Source organism: Agelaius tricolor, unplaced genomic scaffold, assembly GCF_023055355.1.
Source record: "Agelaius tricolor isolate 1412-34295 unplaced genomic scaffold, bAgeTri1.0.p SCAF_4, whole genome shotgun sequence".
In the NCBI taxonomy this organism is placed as follows: Eukaryota; Metazoa; Chordata; class Aves; order Passeriformes; family Icteridae; genus Agelaius; species Agelaius tricolor.
Window position 1 is genome coordinate 26,327,111 of NW_027269264.1, and position 27,715 is coordinate 26,354,825.

Here is a 27,715-nt window from a genome sequence, read left to right on the forward strand (position 1 = left end):
ATGTGGCCTGCCCAGTGCCAAGGACAGGGGACAATCCCTTTCCTAGTCTCACTGGCCACACTCTTGCTGGTACAGGTCAGGATGCCATTGGCCTTCTTGGCCTCCTGGGCACAGGTGGCTCATGTTCAGCCACTGCCACCAGCACCCTCAGGTCCTCTTCTGCTGGGCCGCTTTCCTGTCACTCTGCCCCAGCCTGTGGCACTGCTTGGGGTTGTTGTGACCAAAGTGTAGGGCCTGACACTTGGCCATGTTGAGCCTCATGCTATTGGCCTCAGCCTATCAACCCAGCCTGTCCACATCCCTCTACAGAGTCTCCCTGCCCTCCAGCAGAGCACCAATCCCTACCCAGCTTGGTGTTAGCTGTGAATTTACTGTGGGCACACTTGATCTCCCCATACAGACAATCAGATTTTTAATGGGGCTGGTCCCAACACTGATCCCTGGGGGACACCACCAATGAGCAGCCACCAGCTGGATGCAGCACCGTTCCCCTCCACTCTCTGGGCCTGGCCACCCAGCCAGTTCTGAACCAGTGAAGGGTGCTCCTGTCCAAGCCATGGGCTGCCAGCTTTTCCAGGAGAGTGCTGTGGGAGACAGTGTCAAAGGCCTTGCTGAAGTCCAAATAGACAACATCCACAGCCTTCGCCTCATCCACTAGTTATGTCACCTCATATAAAAGGAGATCAGGTTGGTGAGAAAGGACAAAATTCTGTCTTACATATAGAGTCATAGAGTAGTGCTCCATAGACTTCAGCCTTTCAAAGGCATGTCTTCACAGGTCTGTGGCATATTGTCTTTTTACAATCATAAAGTAAGGGGAAATGTTTTCTATTTCCATCTTAAAAACAAGGATCTGAGATATGGAAAGACCATGATTTGTCCAGAATACACAAGAAGTGGCCGGTGAGTCCAGCAATTGAGCTTCAGTTTCCTTGAAGATACCCACCTCCACCTTTTTCTCTGAGATTACTATATGACAAGGCATTAAAAACGTAAAAATACTGGTTTTCTTTTCATGTGATACAGATTATGAGATTTCTGTTTTATGTTTTAGATCCTTCTTTAAACCCTCCTAAGACTAGGTATGGATTGCTCACTTTGAATTTCCATGAATCTCAGTCATTTGCACACATAGTTCAAAATAGTAAATCTGAAGCTGTAAACTCATTAAAAAAAAACCAAAACAAACATTTTTTGCACAAGAGTTAAGTTCCCTTCTGTGCTCATGTCCATCATATATCGGGCTCTTTAAATGGAAGAATGAGAGGGATGGCAGACGCCTCAGCATGGCTCAAATTGAAAGAATTTACTCAGTCAGAATTTCCACCATGTTTTGAAAAAAGAAGTTTTACATGTATACGGGGTTAGGCCTGCAAATGGTGCTTGTTTATTTCCAACACTTAGCATTCTCTTGCTTTTTCTTCCATTCAATCCACACTGTCAACATGTGTCATTAAGTTCATTTTATGACAAGGTAACCCACCTAGATGACCAAGAAAAAACAACTGATATAATGATTTTGATTTTCAGTAATGCTTTTGACAGTTTCTCTGCTATTGGCAAAAGTCAGAGGCCAAAGCAGCTTAAAATTCAAAGAGAAATATAGATAATTTAGAAACTTTTTTTTTCCAAATAAGATTGTACATGGAAGTGACAGCATTCTGTGTCCTTAAGTTTTTTTAACCATGTGTTGCACTTTAACATCTACCACATAATTTTTTGGATTTTTTTCCTTCAGCATAGAGAGAAAATAATATACTTAGAGGGAGGGTGAAGGGTTACTACAGCACTTTTATTTATTTTTGCAGTGGATACCCTGCTGAAAGTTGCATTGACTGAGCACAGGACAGACACAAAGATCAATCCTAGTGGGACCAAAACCCTTGAGGTAGTGCTTACTCAAAATTGATCAGTCCTTTCAGTTGTCCCTGGCAGTGATGGCTGTTACATTTTCTTACTATTTCACTACAGCTTTTTCTTCCAAGTTATATTGAGATCATGGTCAAAGGTGCCGCCCTCATCTCTGTTCCATTCAAACCGCAGTGATTTCCTGTAATATCAGTAATTTTGCTACATTTCAGTCTGCCCATTCTTTCTGGATGTGACACTATCGTAATACAACAAAAGAAATTTACACTTTACATTGATAAAAGGGTTTTCAGTGTTGGTATAACCTCCTGAATTGCAGTAAATAATCACCATATTTGGAGAGTTCTGACATTTTCTTTTTCTTCTACAGTGGTTTAAACTATCTTATATTGCTGCCATTCAGGAATCATAATTCTGCTCCAATTTCCATGTTGTCTTCCTTGCTTCAGATTTTTTTTTGTACCACATTGGTCAGGAGCTGGTGCTGGGCATATTTTAGTACATGTGTAGAATGACAAGGTTTACTACAGGAGGACCTATACAAAATATAAGGCAAAATTTCATATAAATTTCAAATATTGTAGCATTATATTTGTGGATGTGTTGTATAAGTGCATAAAGTGTATCCCCAAATATGATAAAATGTATAATGTGTAATCTCATTACTAACACTGTGCAATTACCACGTTTGCTAGCAATACAAGCCAGTACTAAAAGGCTTTCTCTGACTCAAGGAGGGACCTTCCCAAGACAGAGTGGAACTTCCCTGTCTTTGTTATATGGTTTGCAAAGGACTGTGTTTCCTAAGACTATGAATAGGGTACCCTCCCAAGACCAATATAGGAAGAGGCATTATTTTTAAAAGTAGCTGCTGTTTTAATGTTCTTTACCATAGGCTAATTTTGTCTCTGAGCACTCACTATGTAGGCACTTCTGGTTGAAGACATTGAGATGTCTTTGATTAGAGAAGGGATCAAGCACAATAACAAGTTCAACCTTCTTTCTCAAGGAGGAACATACCTATCACAGCAATGTTCTACCAGTAGGGTACTCATAACTGTGTCATCGAAGTTGCCTCAGACAAATGGAATATACAAGGAAGTTGGTATTTGCCAATTCTCCGTTCCTTTCCTGATGCAGATATTGTTCTGAAATGCATGCATTAAATTAGCATTGTTTGTGGTTTTATGAATGCTACTTCTCTTCCAAATTTATTTGGATTTTTCAGCTAAAAAAGTATCCCATGTGGCTGTGGTCAGAAACAATAGAAATAGAAATTGTGTAATTCAGCACAGCCCTAAATATGAGATTGTTTGAAAAACATCACAGGCTCATCTATCAACTGTTAAATTAACAGAAGAGTTCTCAGGAGATAATCATCAAATTACTACTAGTGTAGCTTTCCATAGTTCTTCTGTTTTAGTGCTCTTAGACTTAGCACTTCAGAACCTTCCACCACAGTGTCCCATCCATGTCTTAATATATCTCCCAAAACATTCAATATGTGTTTGCTAATTGTGATCAGGGTGAAATTCAAGTGCTATGCTTGGGGGACATTTTTTTTATCAGAAGCTGTATTTAAGTGATGATACACAGTAATTTGTTCATTCTTCTGTCAGTGTAATTTACAAGGCAACGACAGATAAACATAGCTATACAAGATTCATTTACAGTGACACAATGGCAGATACACAGAGCAGAACCCTGCCTATGAGATAAAGTGGACTGAGTGACTTATGCAGTAATTAGGGGATAATTGTCATTAACCTCGCAAACAGTAGTTTACCCATATTGTTTAAAAGGCTCCAGGATGCATAATGACAAGGTAATCTGTCAAAGCGCTAGGGGGAAATATTAATAAGATTTGTGCAAGCCTGGATAGAAAATATGCAGAAAGCAGCCACATTAAGCTAATTGGTGGATGAATATACACTTGTAAAAGTGCTTCTAATGGCACGTTTGCTGCTCTCCAAATGACTACTGTTAATGTGGAGAAGTGGGCTGCCTAGAAAGTCAGGACTGCTGGGACAAGAGGGTATTAAGACATGAAGGCACAGTTATTATTACTTTGTACACTGTAATATAATTTCCCCACTTTCTCTTGCATTTCACTGCCTCTAATAGGTTCAAACTGATAGCTCGCTTCATGCCCTTTTATATTCCAGTGACCTTTGCCGTTTTGTTGTCACTTTGCACCCTGCTGCCTCCCTTTTGCATCACATTGTCACCTATGACACACCTGTGTTTTATTGGGGTAAATTTTTTCGGTAAGCAATAAAAGAAAAAAAGCCTCATTAAGATCTTGTAGTATATATTGCAAGTAATAATGCATAGTCCCCTAATGAATAGTAAAGATGGAAATCAATCTCCTGATTCTGCTGCCATTCATATATCCTGAATATAGTACAGCTGAATCCCCTTATTGAGACACAATTTGGGTTCAATCAGAAAACCAAGCATGTAATGAAATCCAATTTATGAGTATAACTCATTGGCACTTTCATTCCAGTGTTTATGGCCTTGGACAACTTCTCAATTCCTTGCAATGCTCCTGGTTAGGCAAATTTCTTACTGACTTAGCTGGAAGTTTTACTGAGAAGCCCAGAAAGATTCAACTTTCTTGGTTATGTTTTCCAGTTAGGGTTTTGGCTTTAGTCAGTTTAGATTTAAAGTGAGGAAAGGACCGACGGATAATTTGACTGGTTAGATGTCTTGCCGTGCATTTGGTGCAGTCCATGTTAGTAGAGCAAAGATATCAGACACGATTTGTTTATATTATCACATAGCTCATTGGGAAAAGTCTCAGCTGAAAAGAGGCTGGGTGTCTCTTGTGGCTGTGTGTATTGCAAATACAATACCTTATGAGTGCTCTTTGTGAATATTTCCTGTTTCTCATAAAAATTATGTGCCATTCTTTCAGTGTTAGTGAAACTGAGGCTAGGAGAATGCTTCGTACACTTACTGAAACACTGCCAGAGCACAGAAAACCAGAGAAAATATAATTTTACTTCTCAATGAGTTTTGCAAAAAGTAAAAACACAAGTGATTTTTGGTGACTGATAGTATCAAGGCAAAATTTTTTATGTACCATACCAAAATGGGCAAATATATATGCAAAAATTGTGGAAAGTGAGAATTAAAATCAATCATTATTACATATGCTATTGTTATATGAATGATGATTATTTCCATTATTTACATGCAAAATTGTGTTCTAAAATTATTTTGTAGCTGAAATTATTTCAGTGGCTTGCCATGTTCATGTCTCTGTTTACATGGTATCTGAAAAGTGCCTGTGGCACCTCATGCACTCTAAATTTTACACACATACACCATGCGCTCAGTGATTTAATTACCTCTAGTAGCCATGTTGGCCTAAGGACAAACATGCTGTTACTTGCCACAAATTAGTGGCAAAGCTTCTTCAGATACTTCAATGAATTTTCCACTCTAGCAGGTTGCAGAGAAGCAAAGCCATCAAAATACTCTCTGTACTTTGGGTCCAAAGTTATGGACTCCAAAGCCATTTAAGAAATTTGAATAAACAACTCAATAATTCAGGAATGTTGAAAACAAATGCTTACCCTTAGTGTGCATTAAAAATATTTTAATATTTTGAGCAGATTCTGTAAACTATATATATTCACCTCACATTAGTTTCCCATTTGCAAAAGTCTTTTGGACATCACAACCAGAACAGATGGTAAAGGGAATAAATGTTGGCATTTGAAAATTTGTGCAGTTCTTGGGGTTAGAAGGACAAAATACTTGGGAAATGTCCCTGGTACTTCAAAATAAATGAGATTAGGAGAACTGCTAAAAAATTGCTCTGGATCTTCTTAAAGCTCAAAGTGTCAATTTATATCCATGCTAATAGGAGTTTTTCTGTCATCACATAGTGGGATCTTCTGCCTTATAACACTGCCATCAACACAACAGCTGTAAATCAAAGCAAATGTTGTTGACATCACAATACCTTGTCCTGGCTTTGGCCGGGATAGAGTTAACAGTCTTGTACTGGTGCAGTGCTCTTTTTTGGATTTAGGAGGAGAATCTTTTGAACAACAGCGATTTCTATTTGTTGCTAAGTAGTGCTTACCCTAAACCAAAAGCTTTTTCAATGCACTGCCAGCAACCATGTGCCCAAGAAGCTGTGAGGGAGCTTGGCCAGGACAGGTGGCCTGAACTGGCCAAAGTTACATTCCACACCCTTGAACATCATGCCCAATATATAAACTGGGGGAGTTGGCTGGGAGGGGCCAGTCCCTGCCTGGGGACAGTCTGGGTATCAGGCAGCAGGCAGGGAGAAATTTTATTGTGGATCACTTCTTTCTCTTGGGTTTTATTCCTCTTTCCTTTTCATTTCCAGTAATATTAGTATATTTTATTTTATTCACTCACAGAGGGAATAGTGAGTGAGCAGCTGTGTGGTGCTGTGTGGGGCAGCTGGGGTTAAACCAGAGCAGTTATACCACTGTGAAAACTAGTAAATGTAAGAAGAGTATCAGACTCTGGTTGTGCTTAGATTTTTTTTCCTCTACGCATGGACAGACACCTGCTGTGAAAAAAAGTTGTCTGGCACCCAAATATAAAGAGACTTGATGTATTTGCTATGATTAAATAAAGCTCAAGCTGTTGTGATTAAGTACATTGTAGCCCCACAGTGATCTATTATAATTTTAAAAATAGAAATACTGTTTTTTCCTGAGTAACACTGCGCAGTGTTACTCAGGAAAATACTCACTGTCTTGTGAATTATACATTTATACATATTATCTGGTCCATAATCATCCATAACAAAGAGAATATTTTATCACAAGTCAAACAATGTGTTTTAAAAATCAGAGAAAGCATTTAAAACTAGTGTCCTTGCATCGTATTAGTTTCACTGGAGTTGCAGAGGTGAATGAAGAGGGGAAAGAGTTCAAATTACTGGGTTTTTCGGGAATCAGTAAGAGACATTACCCCCAATCCATGTGGCTACTTTACAGCTGGCAAACGAGAGTCTCATCCTCTCTCAGGGCAATGATTTCAATGGCATTTTAAAGTTGATGAACCCAAAAAATGAAAAGGCATCCTGGGATTGGGGTACACAGTGAGTAAGTTCAGTCCCCAAAAGGAATCATGTATTCAGGATCTGGTGTTTTCATACCATTCCAGGCAGCTTAGTCCAGAACGAGCACCCCAGCAGGTTGCTTGTGCAGGGAGGGATCTGCACTGCTGGCATACATCTTTGGGATAAGATATGAAACAGAAGACCTGCATACTTTTGGTCAATAAAGACCCTGAAGGCCATTAAGTGAGAGTGTGGGTGGTTAACGGCGGTGTCCTGGCCAGGTTTCCGCTGCAGTTATTGCATTCCACTGCCTTATGTTTCATCTGCAGTTTCAGCAGGACATGGTGTTCCTCACTTTCACTCCAAAACCATTGAGCAGCGCTCCTGTGCGTTGTTACACAGCTGCTGTGCTCCACCATGGTGGTACGCCCCCATTATATATTCACACAGATTTGGCTCCACATACTGTTTCAGGGCTAAGTTAGGTCAAAATTACTTTCCAGCATGGTCTGTGGAAGTACTCCAGGTTTATGGTGCAATTATTCCTGATCTAAAGTGCAGCCAGATTTGCCCCAGTGTCTACAATATCAGTTCATAAAGTTTGCAAAGGTCTTTGGGGGTCCTTTTGGTGAAAACACAAAATGTTTTGCTGCTGAATGCATAAAGGGATGTGGCCAAGAAAGAGGAACCACGGCAAGTACTGTTACAAACCCGACAGCAAAGTAAGCATATATGGTGTGTATATATATGTGTGTGTATGTATGTATATGTATGTATGTAAGTAAATAAAGTCTCCTTCATGCTACTCTTCATTTGAACATACACTGCTACTGTCATTCTCAGTGAAACTTTGGGGAGAGACAGACACCTTCTCTTCTCCTGTAGCATGCAGGAGATATCCTTATGCCTACCCTGTGTCTTTGGGGCAAAGCAAAAAAGTGGTAAGAGAAAGGGGGTGCCAGAAGGGAAGAATATCTATCAGTTTATGCAAAATGGAGGCTGCAGTGAAGTCAAAAGATAAAGATTTCCATTATTGACTAAGAACTCAGTAGTGCTGCACTGTTTATTCCTGCTGCAGCAGTATAACTCAAGGAAAGGGCTGCTGACACTTAAACATTCATTTTTTCATACGGTTCCTGTTGGTGAAGGGAGGCTGGTGGGAGGTGGATGAAAACTGACAGCTGAGGGGAAAAAATTTCAACCATGCCTCTTTGCAGACTCAGTATGTTAAATCTCATATTAGTTGCACATGTGAAATCACAGTGAGCAAGTATGCACATCTTTTCTTCATGTTTACCGGAGCAAAGGTGAGGGAGATTCAGCATGGTAAAAAATCCTATCAAGAAAAAGAGTATCTGATTGCCTGTGTGAGTGTATATTTCCATGGAAAACTAGATAGAGGGCTTACTTTGGTCCTACTGAGATCAGTGGGAGTTAGCCAAAATGAGTTAGAAATGTTGCCTACTGTCCCATCTGTACTAATGTGAGTTGGTGTGTGCTGCACAGTTTTGGTAACTCTTACTCCAGGAGTAGTAGGACTACCCAGAGTGTAGCAGCTTGAAATTTAATTGTGAAGCAAAGAGATGCTTCTGGGAAATTCAGCCAAACAAAAAACAACAAACCCTAAATCATGGAAATTATGAAGGCTTTTTTTTATTGGAAACAAATGTGGATTTTTTTTTTTTTGGTCTACACACTAATTAAAACCATCCTGTGCAATTATAGTATGACCAAATTAATATATTTCAGTCTGCTTTTCAACTGTTACAGCTGCATTCAAAATGTTTCTTTGAGATCAGCTAGAAAATACACAGATCCTTAGAAGAAAAATTCAGGCTATACCCTGAGCTAGCCTAATAATTTAATCAAATATGTATTTGTGCAATATTTTTTAACAAGGAAACTTCACTGACATGCATCAAAATCCACTGTTTAGGTGCATATGCAAACTTACTAAAATATGAAGCCTAGCAATTATTTCTTTTTTCTGAACAAGTTTGAGTAGTTCTCAGAAGTTATCACAGTAGTGCCTGAAAATAATCCTTGTCTCCCAGAACATAAAGCTAGTTTTAGAAGCAATTTATTTTTTAACCTTTCTATTAATCTCAGCCTTGTATGGGCATCTCTCGCTGTGTATGCAGTCAGGTGTATATATCGGTTTTTCCTATTCTAAGTGAATCAGTAAGATAGAACAGAACTGCAAAAAGTCAGTGTTGTGTATGTACACCAATGTGTTTGTCTGTGTGTAAACATATAAGATTTCTGCCTGTAATGCAGTCATGGGAGCTTCTCACACAAAATTAAATTTAAAACAACTGATTTCATAATAGAAGTTCCAAGTTTACAGTGTATGTTTATGGTGTATGCTTGTGTAGACTGCCCTTATTTTCTAAATAGGCAGTTTTTAAACTGGGAGGTTTTAAAGCTCAGTTGAAAGATTTAAAGGCTGAAGGCCTTCAGGAAATGAAGACTCACCTTGACACCCCTCCCCAGTTAAGCTCCTAAAAATTAGAATGATCTTTGTGTCCATCCTCTCTTGTAGTTTGTGTCATTCAAGATAATCATCTTGATCCCACCATGTGTTCTTCTAGACACAGAAGTTTAAGACAAAATGTACTCTAACATATCATGACACACACCTTTCTTCCTAACATATGGTCACCAAACTTCAGGAGGCAGGTTCAGGGTGATAAACCATGGCATTACTTTACAGATCTAATGTTGCATGTGTGTATGTGGATCTGTTTATTCAAATAGGCTTGAGTGCGTGGTTAGAGTTAGAAAAGGTTATGGGTTATGTCCTGGATCTTTGGAGGTCAGTTTAATATAGTTTAAAGATCAAAAGATTTTCTCCAACTGAAATTGTGAGAAAGAGATCTAAACAGTAAAATAAAATTTAATAAATAAATAAGTAAATAAAACAAAATCAAATTTATTAAATTAAAAATCAAAGCAAGGCTGTTTGGACAAGTAGGAAGAACATTAGTGTATGCTGTACAGATTTGGCTTACTTGTCTCCTGCCTGGCTTAGAGCTGTATGCATGCAGTGATATCTCTGTACTCACTGAGTTCCTTGTACACATTGTCACTGGAGGCTTGGCTTAATCAGTTGTGAGCTGAAAAAAGTAATATAAATTGGAACCCTTTGTCATGAAGTATTTAAATGTTGATATGCTTTAATGGCTTCGGGGAGAAAATTTAGCATGAGAGATTGTAAGAAACAAGAAATCGATTACATGTAAGAAAGGACTTGAACCTCTAATCAAGTATTACCATATACAGAAAGATCCCTAGCTAGTTATAGCTAAATTCAAATGGGATAATGGTTAGATTTTTTTTTTTTTGTTAATTTTAAGTTTTATCAAAAAATGACATTCCTATTCACTCTTTATCTAGTTTTGCATAATACATGCTTACAATGATTTATGGAAAGTTTTCACTGTGTAAATATTGAAGAATATGCTAGACAGTATCCATAAGCAGAGAGGGTTTTATGAAATACAGGCATCTGCATATTTCTCTCTGTTTTTGTTGGGTAAAAAAGGCCAGAAAACTTCTTGCTGAAAATAAAAAAAGGTAAAGCTTGATATAGCTAGTAGGAGTACACAAGGAGTATTTAAGAGCAACTTTCTCGTTCCCTACTTTTTCTATGACAGCAAGGGTAACCCCATGACTGTCACATCCTTAACTGCCAGTTTGTCTGATCAGTGGGACTTAGCAGCTGCTGAAGGTCTGGTGCTCCTCCTTGTAAATTCTTAAACAAAGTGAAACAAAGGGTGATGGTGTCTCATCAAGAGGTAACTCATCTAGCTAAATGCCAGCTTTGCGCAGTTAAGATGTGGAGTAATTCCCTGAAAGCACAAAGGGAACCCCTGCATTTGTAGGCTTGCCTGCCTGTTCTGTGTATGCAGAGAGCTGGCAGAGAGCTGCCGTCAGGGAGGGACTGTGTGACACCACCTTCCCCTTACATGTGGGAGTCCGTTACAGGATCTCTACCTACTATTCTCGTGAGTTATTGTTGTGCTAGCTGTGATTAACTTTTAATTACTTATATATCAGTTTTTGTAAAGCATCCATCTGTTATATAAGCTTGATTTACAATGAAAGCAAAACCAACATAAAATGTGGCAGTAGTACATTACAAAGCAGCCTGCAGCCAGTGGCAGACAGGAATCCTAATTCAATGCAGGTAAGCATTGTGAATTAGATAATGTTATTTCCATCTTTAAACTATGGGAGTTACAGTTAGAAGGAATTAATATTTGTGATTTGGGATGGGAAATGTGTGCAGATAGATGAGGTCACATATGACAGCAAAGGCCTGGAGATCAAAATCTGATTCAAATCTGGTTTTGAAGCTCCATGTAGGAATTATCCATATGTTGAGCTGCTATGGTTGGTTGGAAGTTGTTGAATTAGATGTAAGAAACTTTAGATCTTACCCAAGGGGAAAGTAGCTAAAGTTATTTAGGTGGAAAAAAGCAAATAAATTTTGGATCTTTAAAATATGAACCTGTCCTTCAATTTTTTTTATGGCATTGGTGGTTTTTTCCTCCCACCCCTCACCTTATTTAGGTTTGGTTTTGTTTCACTTACTTTTCTTGTTGGGGGTGATATTTGATGTTCCAGATGATTTCTGTTAGATAGTACTGACTGCCTGTAAACTACTGCTACATCAAGAACTGTAAGGACATAGAAATCAGACATGTCCACCGTGCTTAGGGGTGTTCAAAGGTGAACACATTTCCGTACTAATGCAGCAAACCAAAACCAGCATCTGCATCATGATGTTTCATTCATCACCATAAATACAGAATGAACATTTTCTATATATATATGGGTTTTGGGGCTTTCCCCAAAACCTGGGTTAACTGGGTAAGATTTTGCAAGTTAATTACTGTTGAGGGTTTTACTGTCTTTCAGGGTTTGATTGTAAAAGTTCATGTGTGAAGCATTTATAAAGATGTTGTAGTTGTTTTTAAGGTACTGAAACATACATGGCATTAATCTTCAGCCAGAGAGGTGAACTGAACTGAACATTTTCAAACTGAAATAATAAAACCAACTCTAATCAATTAAATACATGCTTTGTTATTTGACATTGCAAAATTATATTTTTGGTACTCTAGGAAATGTGAGAGAAGAGAAGTATCAATCATCTGAAGACTGAAAATAATTAATTAATTTAATAAATAAAAAAATAAATCCAGGGGGTGAAGGGTCTGGAGGGGAAGAAAGGTATTTCAGACTTCATAATCAAACAAGAGTTAATGATTTTTGCAGCAGTGTGTAATCCAAAGTCTTCAGGTAAGGTTCTGAACCTGAGATTCAAGATGTAAAAATATCAGAGGCAGTATGTTGGTCTGTCTTGTAAGGCTTTCAAACTGTCTAATGCATGAGGAAGCATTGGAATAATTCTGGTTTGATGGCCTTCCACATTTCTTGTTGGTTATAGTTACTGTGCTAATTTTATGTCCAGCATTTGCCCAAAAGGAAAGATGCCAATAAAATGATATATTCATTATATAAGTATTTTAATATGTTTTTATCAATACTTGCTTGAATGGATTGCCTGACATTACATTGCAGAATTTTTAAGTCCTACCTTCAGGCAAATCTCATGCTTACTAGCAAAAATGAAAGTGTGAAATGCTTTTTAATGTATATTTAACAACAGATAGTCTTGTGATTACTGATGTGTATTCTCTCTGGATTTTTCCCTTGCTATCAGAAGGCAATGTTAAGAGACAACATTTTTACACATTTATGCTATTTACATCCATCAGATCCTTACTTTTTTACATATTTTTAACTGTCATTTATAAGAAGGCTACAAAAAAAGTAATCTTTCAAGTCTAAACCATACCAAGGTTGCAAGTTTACAACCAATCAATTGCCAGTAATAGTCCAGGAAAAAAGGGATTAAGGTGCAAGTGTTAAGTGCTGTTTCCAAGACATTTTCCCTTGCATCAAAGTTTCTTATGAAAAGGTTCAGTCTTGTATCTGCTCATATTTAAGGAGCAAATCCATCAATTGTATTTATTTAGCTCTTTCTAATAGTGTTACCATTTAATAGTGATTAAGTTACAATTTTCTGTATTTTAGAGTGGTGTGCACAACAGTTCATGTTTTACTAATTTATTCTAAACAGTAGCATTCTACAGAGATCACTGTTTTTAAAATAAAAGTACTGAAAGCATTTTAGATCACAGAGTCCCAGGGTCTACATTTTGTGTACTCTGACACTGTTAAACTCAATCTGTTTTTTTAACTATGACTCTAATTACAGTATTTGCATGGATGGAAAGTTTGTGTTGTTTGGTCAAGTTCTATTAACACTGTTTGCATCTTGTTTTTTGAGCTTAGTGTTTCATGTTCAGGCTGCAGAGCACCTTCTTCAATAATTATGCAGAATCAATAAGCTTTTCTTTGTGTTTTGTCTTTGTTGTTTCTTTGATATGGCCTCTAGGATGCTGCAGGCAAGGTGCTGGACCGCTGGGCCATCATGTCCAGGGAAGAAGAGATCATTACCCTTCAGCAGTTCCTGAGATTTGGAGAAACTAAATCTATTGTGGAGCTGATGGCAATTCAAGAAAAAGAAGGGCAGGCTGTGGCTGTGCCATCTTCAAAGACAGATTCAGATATAAGGACTTTTATTGAAAGCAATAATCGCACCAGGAGCCCAAGTCTCCTTGCTCACCTGGAGAATAGCAACCCTTCCAGCATTCATCATTTTGAAAACATCCCGAACAGCCTTGCATTCCTGCTTCCATTCCAGTACATAAATCCAGTCTCTGCTCCACTTCTGGGGCTGCCTCCAAATGGCCTCCTGCTGGAACAGCCAGCAATGAGGCTCCGTGAACCAAGCCTTACAACCCAAAATGAATATAATGAGAGCAGTGAATCTGAAGTTTCCCCTACACCTTTCAAGAATGAGCAAGCATCCAGCAGGAATGCTTTGACCAGCATCACAAATGTGGAGCCCAAAACTGAGCCAGCCTGTGTCTCTCCTGTTCAAACACCTACACCAGTCAATGATTTATCGAAAACTGAGCATACAAAAAGCTCATTCCGAATTCACAGAATGAGGAGAATGGGGTCAGCCTCCAGGAAAGGAAGAGTGTTTTGCAATGCATGTGGCAAAACTTTCTATGACAAAGGTACTCTTAAAATCCACTACAATGCTGTGCACCTGAAAATCAAGCATCGATGCACTATTGAAGGCTGCAATATGGTCTTCAGCTCTCTCAGAAGCCGCAATCGCCACAGTGCTAACCCAAATCCCCGCCTCCACATGCCTATGCTAAGGAATAACCGTGACAAAGATCTAATTCGTGCTACATCAGGTGCCGCCACTCCTGTCATAGCAAGTACAAAGTCCAACCTCACTTTAACAAGCCCTGGGCGTCCACCGATGGGGTTTACCACTCCCCCTCTAGACCCAGTACTACAGAACCCTCTTCCCAGTCAGCTGGTCTTCCCGGCTTTAAAGACTGTCCAACCTGTTCCTCCGTTTTACAGAAATTTACTTACTCCTGGCGAGATGGTGAGTCCTCCAACCTCACTCCCGACCAGTCCCATAATACCAGCTGTGAGTGGCATGGAGCAGCATCCCCCTCCTCCTTCAGAGTCATCGGTACCGTCAGTGTTGATGCCCACCCCGGAGCCCAATGCAGATCTTGCCCCCAAGAAGAAGCCAAGGAAGTCAAGCATGCCAGTAAAAATTGAAAAGGAAGTTATTGACACTGCTGATGAGTTTGATGACGAAGACGAAGAGGTGAATGACAGGAGCACAATGGTGAATGACATTGGTCATGACAATCACTGCCATTCTCAGGAGGAAATGAGCCCAGGCCTGTCTGTTAAAGACTTTTCCAAAAGTGATAGAGGCAGATGTATGTCCAGACCAGACATAAGAAGGGCAGACAGCATGACATCAGAAGACCAGGAGCATGAGAGAGACTATGAAAATGAGTCAGAGTCATCAGAGCCCAAATTGTGTGAAGAATCCCTGGAAGGCGATGATCGCCTCCATGAACCTGGTGAAAAATCTATGATGCACAGTGACCGACCTGATGAAAACCACAATGACTCTTCCAACCAGGATGTCATTAAGGTGAAGGAAGAGTATACAGACCCTACATATGATATGTTCTATATGAGCCAATATGGACTGTACAATGGAGGCAGTGCCAGTATGGCTGCTCTTCATGAAAGTTTTGCTTCTACATTCAACTACAGCAGCCCTCAGAAGTTCTCCCCAGAAGGTGAAATGTGCTCCAGTCCAGACCCCAAGATCTGCTATGTTTGCAAGAAAAGTTTCAAAAGTTCCTACAGTGTGAAGCTTCACTACCGAAATGTTCATTTAAAAGAGATGCATGTCTGCACAGTGGCTGGCTGTAACGCTGCGTTCCCATCACGGAGAAGCAGAGACAGGTCAGTAAATATTAATTGATTTTCTGCATTATTAAATGTGTTGAATTATGGAAGAATAGGCAGTTTAGGCTATATGAAGAAATAGAGAGATGCACAGTAATGACAAGTGACAATTGTGTTCCCATGACATTGAAAAAGATTTATCACTAAGATTTTCATTGTTCCTTGGCATTCAGAATAGTATATATTGGGCCATCCTCTTAAGTGACTGCCTAGATAATAAATGTCATTATACTTTCTATATTCCTGTGAACATGTGTATTGTACTTCTGTTTGTAAGCTACAGCCCTCATTACATTTATTTTCTTCTTCCTGTAACATTTAAAACAAGAACATCTTCTATTAAGAAGTAAATATAGAAAATTATATACAATATAAATATCTCCATTGCATGCATATCAAACCATAGAACTAGGAAGGAGGGCAAAGGTGGATGGGTGGTCGAATGAAAAGATGGAGATAGGTAATAAAGGACTGGAATTATTTCCATCCTCATAGGGTCATACAAAAGCAAACAAGAAGCATTAGAAGGTTGTTCTTTACTATTTTTAAATTTTAAAACTAGGCGCTATGTTGTAGTGAGAACAAGTAAATATCAAGAATTAAGAAAATCATTGTCTGTTTCTTTAGTAGAACCTACACACATCTCTATCCACTATGGTCATTTAGATTACGTTACTATTTTCTGCATGTGAGCAACTGCCTTCTCCACCAGTTGAACTTATGCACATTCAGAGAGAAAAGGCTCCTCTACATATTTTTAAGATCAACCAGGGTATATTCTGCTGGCCCTTCAGATGACATCATGCCTGAGCTATGCTGCATCAATACAAAAGCAGTTGGGCTTAAACAGAAGCAGCTGGTCCATAAACTCTTTGGTTTAGGGTTTGCTTTTTTTGTTGTTTTGTTTGGAGGTTTTTTTGGTTGTTTTTTTTATAGACTGTTCTTTTTGATTCCTGAGGAGAATGTAATACAAATGGAATTTGTCAAAGTGATAGAATAACACAGGTATTTCATACTTGTGGATAGCAACTCTCTCATTTGATGATCATACTGTCACCATAACAAAATCTCTCTGGTTCATGGAGTAATGGTGACATTGCTTCACCTCTTTTCCTTTACTTGCATTTCATATTTTTTCATTAGGCTGTAAAAATTCAGCAGACACAGTAAGGAAATTAAAACTAGCTAAAAATTTCATACACAGCTCCTAATTTGTTTTTGTATTTTTTCATTGAAATTGATGTGGTTTGAAAGGGAATATTTCTCATCCTTTAAAATGAAAGCATGAAAGCAAGTTAGTGTTAAGGATATTGAGGAGCCAAAATTCACTATTTTGATGAAGAGCACTGTCCCTAAATATCTCATGTCTTCTCCTATCATTTATGAAATCCATTAAACAGAAAAATATGAACAAATATAAGAATACAAGTTCAAAACACCGAAGAGGGACAATCTAGGAAGCTTGCATTTCAGTAGGTTAAACTACTAGATACAAAGCAGGTAGATCTAAATTAAGACTCAATTTCTTGCTGTGTGCTGATAAGTTTTATGAGTCTTGAATTTGACAAGGGAAGTATATGAATCAGTAGCAAAATCTATGCTAAGCTTAGATGTGTGAAACCCCTTTCAGTTCCTGAAATCATAATCTTTGTTAGTCAAGAATTTGGTTTAGTCAGTCTGTTTCCTTAAATGAATTATGAAAAATCAGTCATGTACTCCACAAAACAGCTTTGAATTGAGCATGAGATACAAGAGTTGATTAGCTTTAGGATGTGGAACTTTATGCAGTCTATTAAATTTCAACCGTAATACATTGAAAGATCAAGGTAGTAATAAAGTTAGCATAGTAAAGTTTTAGATATTCTAAGAGTGACTGTGATGACATGCATAAAATTTTTCCAAGACACAAACCTCCATATAGGACACATTTTGAATTTTTTTGTGATACACATTGGATACTACTATTAAGCTTATTGAAAGAAACATGAAATAAAAAACTGATTTAGTGTCTTAAATTGCAGGCTGCTAATTTAAAGATAAAATTGTTATTTCCATATCATTTTGACTTGTGTAAGGGACAAGACCCTCTTCTTTCATCATTCCATTAGTAACATTCAGAATATGGTTCAGTTATGTGCTGCACCTGGGACAAAAGACTTTTTGCATATTATATTTTTTAATGGTTCTGTAATTCAAAAAATTTACAGGTAATTCAAAAATTCAAAGATAAAACTTTTCATTTTGTCTGTCTGCTACTTAAGTAGGATTATTCATTACTCAGGTTTGTCTTTTAGGTTTAAATTTCCTCAAAAAATGAGCATGCATGGTACAATTTGTGTGCCCTACTAGTTTTTATTTGTTATCAGTTTTGATTCATAGCAGTAGTCAGGAAATCCCATTAAAGAACCAGGAAATTCTCTCATGGTTCATGATAATTCTTTTAGATACTTGAGCAAGAAACATATACAAAACTTCCCTGGGCTATCCATTTTTATCTAGAAGTGCAACATCTAGAAATGTGCAGAAATGAAAGCATAGGTACAGTATGTCAAAGAAAGCAAATGAAAGATTTAAGCAACATTTTCTAATACTTTGTCCAAAAACTGGCAGTTTTGTTAAAAAAAACCAGGAAGTAAAAGTTAAATCAATGTATTCTCTCCCCCGCCCCCTTTTTTTTATTTTTTTGGGTGTGTTTGGGTTGGTTTTTTTTTGTTTTTGTTGTGGGAGTGATTTTTTGTTTGTTTGCTTCTTTGTTTTGTTTGTTTGTTTGGGGGTCTTTTGCAAACTGTTTAATTACCCCCAAAATTTTTCAATTAAATTTGTTTTAGGATTTTTTTTCTCATCATCCTTTTGAATATATATATTTTTCTCTTTTTTTTTCCAAGAGAGAGAGTATATGCAGTTCCCAGCTTTTCAGATCATGGAGACCACCAGAAAGATAACTAGATAATTAGATTAACAGGATTGCAAAATGAGAACTTCTTCCAGCCACTTAAATCAATTTCACTTAAAAAGTCAGGAGTGTTTTGCTAACAATTGCTGTATGAGAAATAAGGGTTAGCTACCTACAGCACAAAATAATAACTCATGGATAATATTTGAAATGGATTTGCATCCCATTTTGCACTCATTACAAAAGTCTCTGTGATTTGCTTGTGCTATGAGTCATATAATCTTTGATTAGCTGGAGTGTCTTTGCTTTGAAAATGAAAATGAATTTTTTTTTTCAGTACTTCCTGTACTATCTCTGTAATGAAATCAGAGTTCTAACTATTCCATAGCTTACAGTCTTGTGAAGTTTTTATCCTTTTTTTTTGTCATTTTATGAAGCCTAATTAATTATATTAATTACATTGTTAATCTTAGTATAACTAGTTATATATCTAAAACTCACAACTCCAGCTATGTTCTATAATAAAATACAAGTTTAGGTGGAGATAGATAACATTGGCTGATTATTTTTGTTTCCTTTAGAGGCATCTGATTTGGTTTAAGTCCTTTTCCAATGCAACTCTAGTTAATCAAGGGTTAATCAAATTTTCCCCCTTGTACATACACAAAACCCCAAATTGTTGACAGCAGGTGGAGCTACTGTAAAAGGGGCTTTGGAAAGCAGGGGTTGTGATACCGACTGCTTGTTACCAGCGGTAGCATATCGCATCAGGAGAAAAACCAGTGCTGCTTGGACAACGGAGGGGTTTTATCTGTGTCAGAGCTGCAAACTCTGCCTTTGCAGAAAGCATCATGTAGCAATTTGTGCTAAGGTTGACCAAATCTACCTTTATCAGTCCTGCATCATTCCTGCCAAGGTCAACACCTGCATAAATATCCTTCTGCCTGCAGTGTTGGAATATCCACTGAGATCTATGGCCAACCAGTGCTAATCTTTGCAAATTATGGTAAAGATCACCAGAAGATTTTAGAGTACCACTTTGAATATGTTTTTTTTTAATTCAGGAGGAAGGGAAGCAAAGACTTCTTTTCCTTACTATCAAAGACCCAGAAATACTATTATCCCTTCTAAAAATTAAACAGTATTGTTTTCCAATAGTCAAGCTCTGTTTAGCCTAGATATTTTTAAAAGCACCTATTTTCATCATTCTTCTGAGTTACAAGTAGCATCACTCATTGAATCACCCTTAATGCCTAGATTTTTTGGTCTTTTCCTCAGAGTAGTCTTTCTGACTTCTTTACCTAGAAGCACTAGACTTGAGTAAACCACTTTTTCATCCATACTTCAACAACCACTTCCTGAATAGCTGTTCTTCCATTTCTGTTCCTGTATTTACTTCAGATGTCCTTTCTTCTGAAGACATGATGTTCAGACTAAGTCTTGTTGCAAAAAGACAATAGAGAATAAATAGGAAAAGAGACAATATTAAAAATTTTGTCAGAAACAATGTCATAAGCCTCCTTTTGAATGGAAAGACATCTTTTCAAGTAACTTTTTAGATGGAAGAGAGATGGGAAGAAGGTACATTCCCTTGAGGACTGACCATTTGAATGGAATGATTTGCCCTTGGGGATTGAATTCTCTCTGGAGTCAGAGAAGATCTTGCCTGCAAGTGAGAAGAAAAGGCCAGTGGCTGCAGTAGTCAGATTCCCCTGGGATCTCTTTCCCAGCCTCATCTATGAGTTTTATCCCAGCACACACTGAGTTTAGCACAGGGTACAGCTGCTCAGAGAATGATCCTGAACAGTGGATGAGACATTTGGATGGGAGGAGGGAAGAATTATTTCCTGACTGAATGGGACAGCAATGCCAGAGTTTCCTCTACGTCTTAAGTAAAGGTCTGAAAGGTACAACTTAGAGTGGTTAGCTTCATTTTTGTCTATCACCTATGAGAGCCAAGAATTTTGTGGTCAAAAACAGTGATGAAACAGGTGGTAGGTGGACCTTTTGCCTTCATTAGGTCTTGCTGAGAAACTTTTTTTTTTTTTTTTTTTTTTTGGAGGAGAAATAGAGCCATCTTCTCAGTTGGACTTAGTGCATGCTAAATCTCCATTGCACCTCACTATTGACACTATTAAAGTCAGTTTAAATAAGGGGTTTAAGCTAGGACACAACAATAACAATAGGTGACTATGTTTTCCTTTTTCTCAAAGTATGGAAAATAAATAAATTCTCAATGTACCTGTTCAGAAGAACAAACCCAAACTTTTCATTTTGCCTGTCTGCTACTTAAGTAGGACTATTCATTACTTAGGTTTGTCATTTAGGTTTAAGTTTTCTCAAAAACTGAGCATGCATGCATATGCATGTGTATGTGTGCGTGCGTGCATGTGTGTGTGTTCCACAAGATGGGAAAGGTAATTGAGCCCCATGAATAAATTTTAAAACAAAATAATATCTGCTCAGGGTGACTTATAAATAAATATGAGGCAACTATTGATGTCAAGTGTGATCGTGCCATTTGATTGCAAGTTAAATCAGTCCAGATTTAAAAACGTAAACTCCTTGATTTGTATGGAGCAAGACATCTGTAGGTGGTTTATTAAAACCTGCTGATGTTTCCAGAACTAAATTTGTGCAGATATGGGCCTCTGGGTAGCTGTATGGAAAAAGCAGAGAAATACTTTTTGTCTGGTTACCTGACTTCCGGCCCTCGTACAGGTGTGCTTGAATAAATTAACATCAGTTACCTATGATGAGCCACTGTAAACATTATCAAGGGAGGTGAAGATGTGAGAAATCTGTTACCTGCCTCCTGTTATCACCTCCTTGACACAATCATCCTATTTGGCTTGGAATCTTCTGCAAATAAGTTTTTAGAGAACTGTTTTCTATAAATGCTCTCAATTCTAGCTCCAAGAAATATAAGACTTCACATCAGTCCATGATAATTATTACTGTATTCCCCAAATATAATTAGCTGTCACATACAACTTGGATTTCCTCCAATAAGAACAAGAAAATCCAGTTTTAAGACATCGGGTGTTTGATGAGCCATTTGTAAAGAGACAAAAATTGTATCTGATACATTTTAAAAAATATAAACACATTTTACACCTGTACTATTGCTTCTGGATGTGATGCAGTTCACAAAGAGAGTAGCTGCATATCCAATACAATTGAATGAACCATTAGGTTTTCTCTTGCAGAGACACTAAGATGTGTGTCATTGCTAATGTTCACATAACTCTTCCTTACCCAAGAGAAGCTGTATCATAAAGAAACATTTTGTGCCACCCATAACACAGATCTACTGATCTAACCTCTTCCATGAGTAGTCATGTTGAACACAGACTGCCTGTCATATTGCATACTCACCAATGTGAACAGAAGAAGCAGAATTAAAACTAGAATGCATATAAAAATGTCTTCACAAGATGTTTAAGTAGATTTTAAATAAGATTTTTAAATTTAAAAGAAAATAAAAAAATTGAAGCATGAGTCTACTTATGTGAGCAAATATTGAAGCATCAGTTCTGGTGTGGAGGGACTTTTTCCCAACTACATACAGTCATTTATTTGGGATTTGAATTGGAGGTGGTGGTTGTTTTTTAAAACAACTTGCTGTCTACATTTTCTTGTTCTGCTTTGGTATACAAAATTATGTCGCTAAGAGAGGGAGGATACAGTTTTTTATGCAGTTCAAGAAGCCTCATTTTTATATGAACTTGCAAATGAGCCAAGATATTTTCAGTGACCTGAAAAGTTTATTTAAACAAACTGCTAGACCAGGATTAACATAGGTGGGAAGCATAAGTAAAACATTGAAAAGACTAGCCAAAAGCAGAACATGTATTGAGCAATATTTTTGCCTGGTATTTATTGTGACAAATAGTGTAAATGTTTAATGTGTTTTGTCCAAGTTTCCTGCATAAGTTCTGTGTGTTTTCTGTTTGGTGAATGAGATTATCTGGGAAGACAGGACAGGGAACATAACAGCCTATCATAATATCCTGGTTGCCCCTAGGTTCCTAGAAAATACTGGAAGAACCACAGATTTTCCAGAGAGAGGGAGACAATTATTTTCCATTCATCTGAGTAAATGTAAAGCTGTTGCCCATTTATGAAGATGCCTCATCTTCCCTCAAGTCTTTTGGAAGTGGGTTAAATAAAACATCTACCCACATAAGTTCCTGCAGGGAAAGCCTCTAGCTGTTCTTTTATACTTAAGAGCAGAAGGTTGTAAGATTTCTGCCACAGTGAAAGAAGCTGGAGTTTACACATAGAAGATAACACCAGGACACTGCATCCAAAAGTCTGGTTGGAACAAGACACTGCACACTCTCAGGTGCAGGAGTGTGGGGAGAAATAATGAACGGTGAGGGAAACAAATTTATTACTGCCCTTTGGATTTACAGCTTTCAGTGAAGGACAGAGACAGGCAGGTAAATGCTGTCATACATACAATCATGATCCATTCATTTGTCAGCTGTGCATGTCTGTTTGAAAAGAGAAACTCTCAATTCAAGAAGTAAACTTTTCATCAGCTCTTATACCCTGACCAAAGCTTATTAATAGCTGAGACCATTTTCTTTTCCCCATAATGACAATGCTGCTCTTTCCCCTAGATTTGAGCTGTTTCATTCATTGGAACATGAACTGAGTGACTGTGTTGGGACATATACGAATTAATGTGAGTAAGAAAATTGGTGAGGCAAGTCTTATGAATGAAAAAAACAAGCAAACAAACAAGCACACACACACAAAAAAACCCCAAACAAACCTGAAAGAGGGAAAATTTACCATGTGTAGATGCCTCAAAATAGCTATAACATTTTGTTAAATGATAGTGTGCCAGTTCTGTCAGTATATCTACACAGAGGTTGACATTTCAAAATGTATTTTGAAGTAGAATTATGTAGCAGGTGATCAGTATGTTAAAACAAAGATCATTTGGATTTCTATTCAATTGCTTTTTGACTACTGAGGCAGGTGAGACAGGAGAATTTTCCACTGAAATACATCATAGTAAAATATGTTACTCAAAAACAGTTGTCAATTTATGGGCTCTGGGGAAAAGAAACTCAAAATCCAACTTCTCTAAACCTGGAACATTTTTTATGATTATACAAGCTGCTAGTCATTAGCAAATATGACAGGGAGTAAAAGCAAATTTGTGAAGTAGAGCCTATAGTTTCAGAAATATACTGTTCAGTTAGAAAATATTAGTGGTAAAGCTAAAAATACTGCTCACTGCTTATCTCAGAGTGATCCCGAAGGAAGACAAAAAGAGTTATGAGAGAGAATTAAGTGCTCCACAGTGTCAAGGAAGAGAGCACTGTATAGGTACTGCAAGTGCACTGCAAGACACTGTGCACAGCTTTTTACTACCCCTTAATCCTGACTAGCAGTACTAGGAGTTTGCTATCCTTTGTCTCTTCAGGCAAGCAGTGCCACACATCATGTACCAGTATTTGTGATGCTATGCTGTAGTACCTCAGTAGAAACCACTCATTCACGTCCAGCACGTACGCATAAAATGTTCTCTAATGGTACCTCTAGAGGTACCTCAGATGGTCTTTTGGGACCTGAGGTAACATAGGAATATCTCAGGTGAGATACCTCTTACGGCTCATCACAAGTTAAAATTTTAATGGCAAACATTGGATATTTCCTGACAACAGTTTTAAGCCCACTGCTTCTAAAACAAAAATCTAAGGCTTTTTGTAGTGCTTCCTGCTTTTCAGCAACATCTTTTAAATGAGCAGTTTGCCATGTGCTAAGAAAACTATTTTTTAAATTATTTTTTTTAATTAAGAGTCTATTTCACATTTAAGCTTGCCCTGAATAGTATTGCTTTAAAAGATCTGTCTAAGAAATAATTTAACATTCTTGCCATGAGGCACCTTCAAGCTTCATATAAATGGACCTGGAAAAGAAATGAAAGGGTTTTAGATTTGCCAGAAATATATGCTCCCATAAAGGAGAAAGAATTGCAGGACTTTGTTGGCATTGTGAATAAATGTAAAATGGTTTGTTTTGTGTGGGGAAGGCAGGGGAAGAGAAGGAAAGAATAAGATTGTAATAAGAAGATATTTTTTTATGTCACTTTGGTTTTCTTTTTTTTTTCTTTTGAGCAAAGAGGGGTAAGAAAGTCCCAAGCTGTATGTCTGTGTCAAACTATAAGAGGCTAAAACACAAAATGTAAATTATAGGGTTTATAAGTTGTTATTTCCAATGTTACTGAAATTTTTTTCAGTGCTTTACAAACTTTATTGCTTATTTTATTAACTAGGGAAAAGTGTTTCACATTTCCAGTTCAATACATTTTTTTTCCCCTTTCTTTCCCTCTTCCTCCCTCTCTCCTTTTCTTTGTTATGCCGGAATAAAGAAAGTAATTACAGTTCAGCCACTTACAACAGAAAATACAAATGGGACATAGTTAATTTTGCTGCCTGTAAACCTTAGGTTGTAGTTTTGTGTTTTATACACAATATGCGGAAATAAAAATAGACCAGACGTATGTGTGCCTGTGGATGTGTGTACTGAAAGAAAGACATACATTATGTTATTAGATAAGGATGTAAAAGTACAATGGATAGAAAGAGAACTTGGATTCCCTCTCAGATGGTAAATGAGCCCTTTTTCAAGATGAAGATGCATACAGATATATCTACAATATATATATATTATATGTTATGCAAGACTGAGAACCAAGATTTCATGAGGAGGGGCCCTGGCAGGAATGATAACAGATCCTGCACTGGATGTCTCTCAGGTCTGATAGCCAGATAGGGGAACAGCACTAATTCTGTAGCCTTTTTAGTCTGTTCTGTCACAGAAGGGGCACTGCTGGGTCAGTCAGCTCACTAGTAATTGTGTTTTACAGACTTCTAAAGCAATTGGCTCAGTCAGTCCCAATTCAATAAAAGTGTAGAGCGAGAGTGAGAGCACTTTTGTTCTATTTTTTACTTGAAATTATTTCATTCAGCAGTCTGTCTTTTTTATTACCAGGATTTGACATTAGCACTCCAAGCTATATTAGCATCCATTTCAGCAGTTCAGTAATGGTATTAAAAAAACACTTAACTTCAACGGTGAATGGTTGTATGACAGTACCATAAAAATCCACATTAAAAAAAAAGTATGTATTTGTCCCTGCAAATTATTTTTCATTCGTTTAACCACTTCAAAACTACACTCTCTTGACTGGTGTTTGCAGGAGCTTTAGCAGCAAGGAAGGCTTGAAAAGGGGCTGCAACTGCAGCAACAATGGCATAAAGAGAAAAATTAAGACATTTGAAGAAGAAGAAAAATGTGATAGGAACATGCAAGCATACATACATATACAACAAAGACCTTTCATTTTGAGTGGGTGCCTGTCATTCATCAACTGAAGTAAGATTTTTAAACTCAAATCACTCGAGGTAAAATCTTTGGCATCTTCCAGATTTCTGGGATTTAATTTTGAACCCAGCACTCTCCAAGCTTGGGACGGCAGCTTAACTATCTTGGCACTGCAGCGCATTCATAAATGACTGCATTAGGTTCTAAATTTTGATTAAACATTCTGTAATTAATCAATGGTAGACATGAAGCAGTTGGCAAGGTCCAGAGCTGCAAAATGTTTAAGACATAAAACATTACAAAGTAATTAGAATGTGCTCCTTCAAGAGAAGGATTGCCTTCAATAAAGAGGTAAATGATAGCATCATGTTTATTGTGGACGTAGGCAGCCAGTGCAATATGATAAACTGCAGGAGATACACGTATCAGTAATCATCCACATTATTAGTGTCATTAATCATAATTCTAAAAATATGACAGCAGCAGCCAACTTTTTGACCAATTTTGCCTCTGCCTGTTGGCCGTTATAACTTCACTAATAGACTGCAGAGCTCCTGTGCCTGGCAGTTTGCATTGAGAATGGAAGGTTAATTATATTTGAGCTGCTGATTCCTTCTCTCCTCGGAAAAGACTGAGCACTTTGACAGTCCCAGGAGCTCACTGCTGTTAAACCAGTAAAAGTACTTTATTGAAATTTTCTTTGTTGGTCAGGAATGAGTAGATGTTTCAAATGAGATATAAGCGCCAGGCTGGGACAGCCGCTAATGTTTCTTCCAAAATAATCCTTGGACAGCAAGCTGAACTTAGATACCTTTGCACATTCTCCTGTGGATGAGTAAAAAGTTGAGAATTTAATAAATGCTGACAATAGCACGTATGGAAGGATCTCAGAGGATTGAAATTATTGAGAAGTTGGGGCATCAATAAAAGGAGGTTTTAGGATAATCAGCTATCTGTGGACCTGATAGAGGTCCTTATTTAGTAATTTAAAATTACTAATAGAGGAACCCTATTGAAATGCCACATCATATTTGGTTTTATAGTTCCTCTGGTATTATATAAACAAAAACAGCATTTTTAGACAAACAAACATTAGGAATGAGAATTACTATTGCATTTTCATCAAAATAAATGGTTTACAGATTTGCTGTGGCACCTGAAATTGTACAAAACTATCCCTGGACCTCAGGTTTTATTATTATTATTATTTTGAACTTGAAGTTCAATCAATAAAGAATCTGTAAATCTCCTAAGCAAACCATGAGATAATATGTTGCTGTGCATCAACATCTAGAGAAAATATTTGGTTTGAAATAAGAGCTAGGGGAAAACTAGGAAATCTATCTGAATTTTTTCTTTATTTCTGCATAAACCGAAACTTGGGGTTCAGTAAAATTCATGAGTGGCATGCTGAACTTTAGGGTCTGTTTGTCAAAACTTGCAAAATTATCACTTTTGGCTCTAGCAGTAAAATTAAATGAAGGATGAAAACTTCTGATTGCAAAACTTGGTTCATGTAAAATTTAGATAATTTAGGTTTGAAAAGAAATATTAATACATGTATTCTTCATCCCTTCAGTATTTCTTAAGGGAAAATGCATCTTGTGTCAAGGACTAGCAAATACTTCAACAGAGTGGATATGAGCACTTCATGCATGACTGCAGTACACTGCACCAGCTAAACTTCTCTGTAGAGCTTGTGTAAATTGTAGAAAAAGCTTTTGAGTGATAGACAGCAGTGCTAAGCACCTGTTCTGCCCATCAAAGGACTTTGTCATATGTATAACGACTTCTTGTGCCTGTAACATTGTGACACTGCGTTAGTTCACTTAGAAAATATTCTGTCAGACAAATCCTCTTATTCTAAACTTTCTCAGCCAGTCCAGATATTAGACAAGAGTTCATTCTAAACTTTCTCAGCCAGTCCAGATATTAGACAAGAGTTCTGGCTATTTTGTAATGAGTCTGTTTTGCTTCCAGGCAGCTAGTAAAGTGAGAGGTTGAAGTGTTGCAACACAGTTTTGATCATTTCTCAGCAACTTTGGCAAGTATGCCAGTTGTTGTGCTTTTCGTTTGTAACATCTTTTGATCTTTAATGGACAACAATAGTA

At 37.5% G+C, this 27,715-nt stretch overlaps 1 protein-coding gene across 2 annotated transcripts in view; it reads left to right on the forward strand.

The window, feature by feature from the left end:
• The window catches only part of BNC2 (basonuclin zinc finger protein 2), a 230,037-nt gene that overhangs the window by 193,153 nt on the left and 9,169 nt on the right, over positions 1–27,715 (forward strand). For both annotated transcript variants that reach the window (XM_071424952.1, XM_071424954.1), the window contains one exon: positions 13,395–15,361. In XM_071424952.1, the coding sequence (XP_071281053.1) occupies positions 13,395–15,361 (1,967 nt within the window). The remainder of the gene's footprint in view (positions 1–13,394; positions 15,362–27,715) is intronic.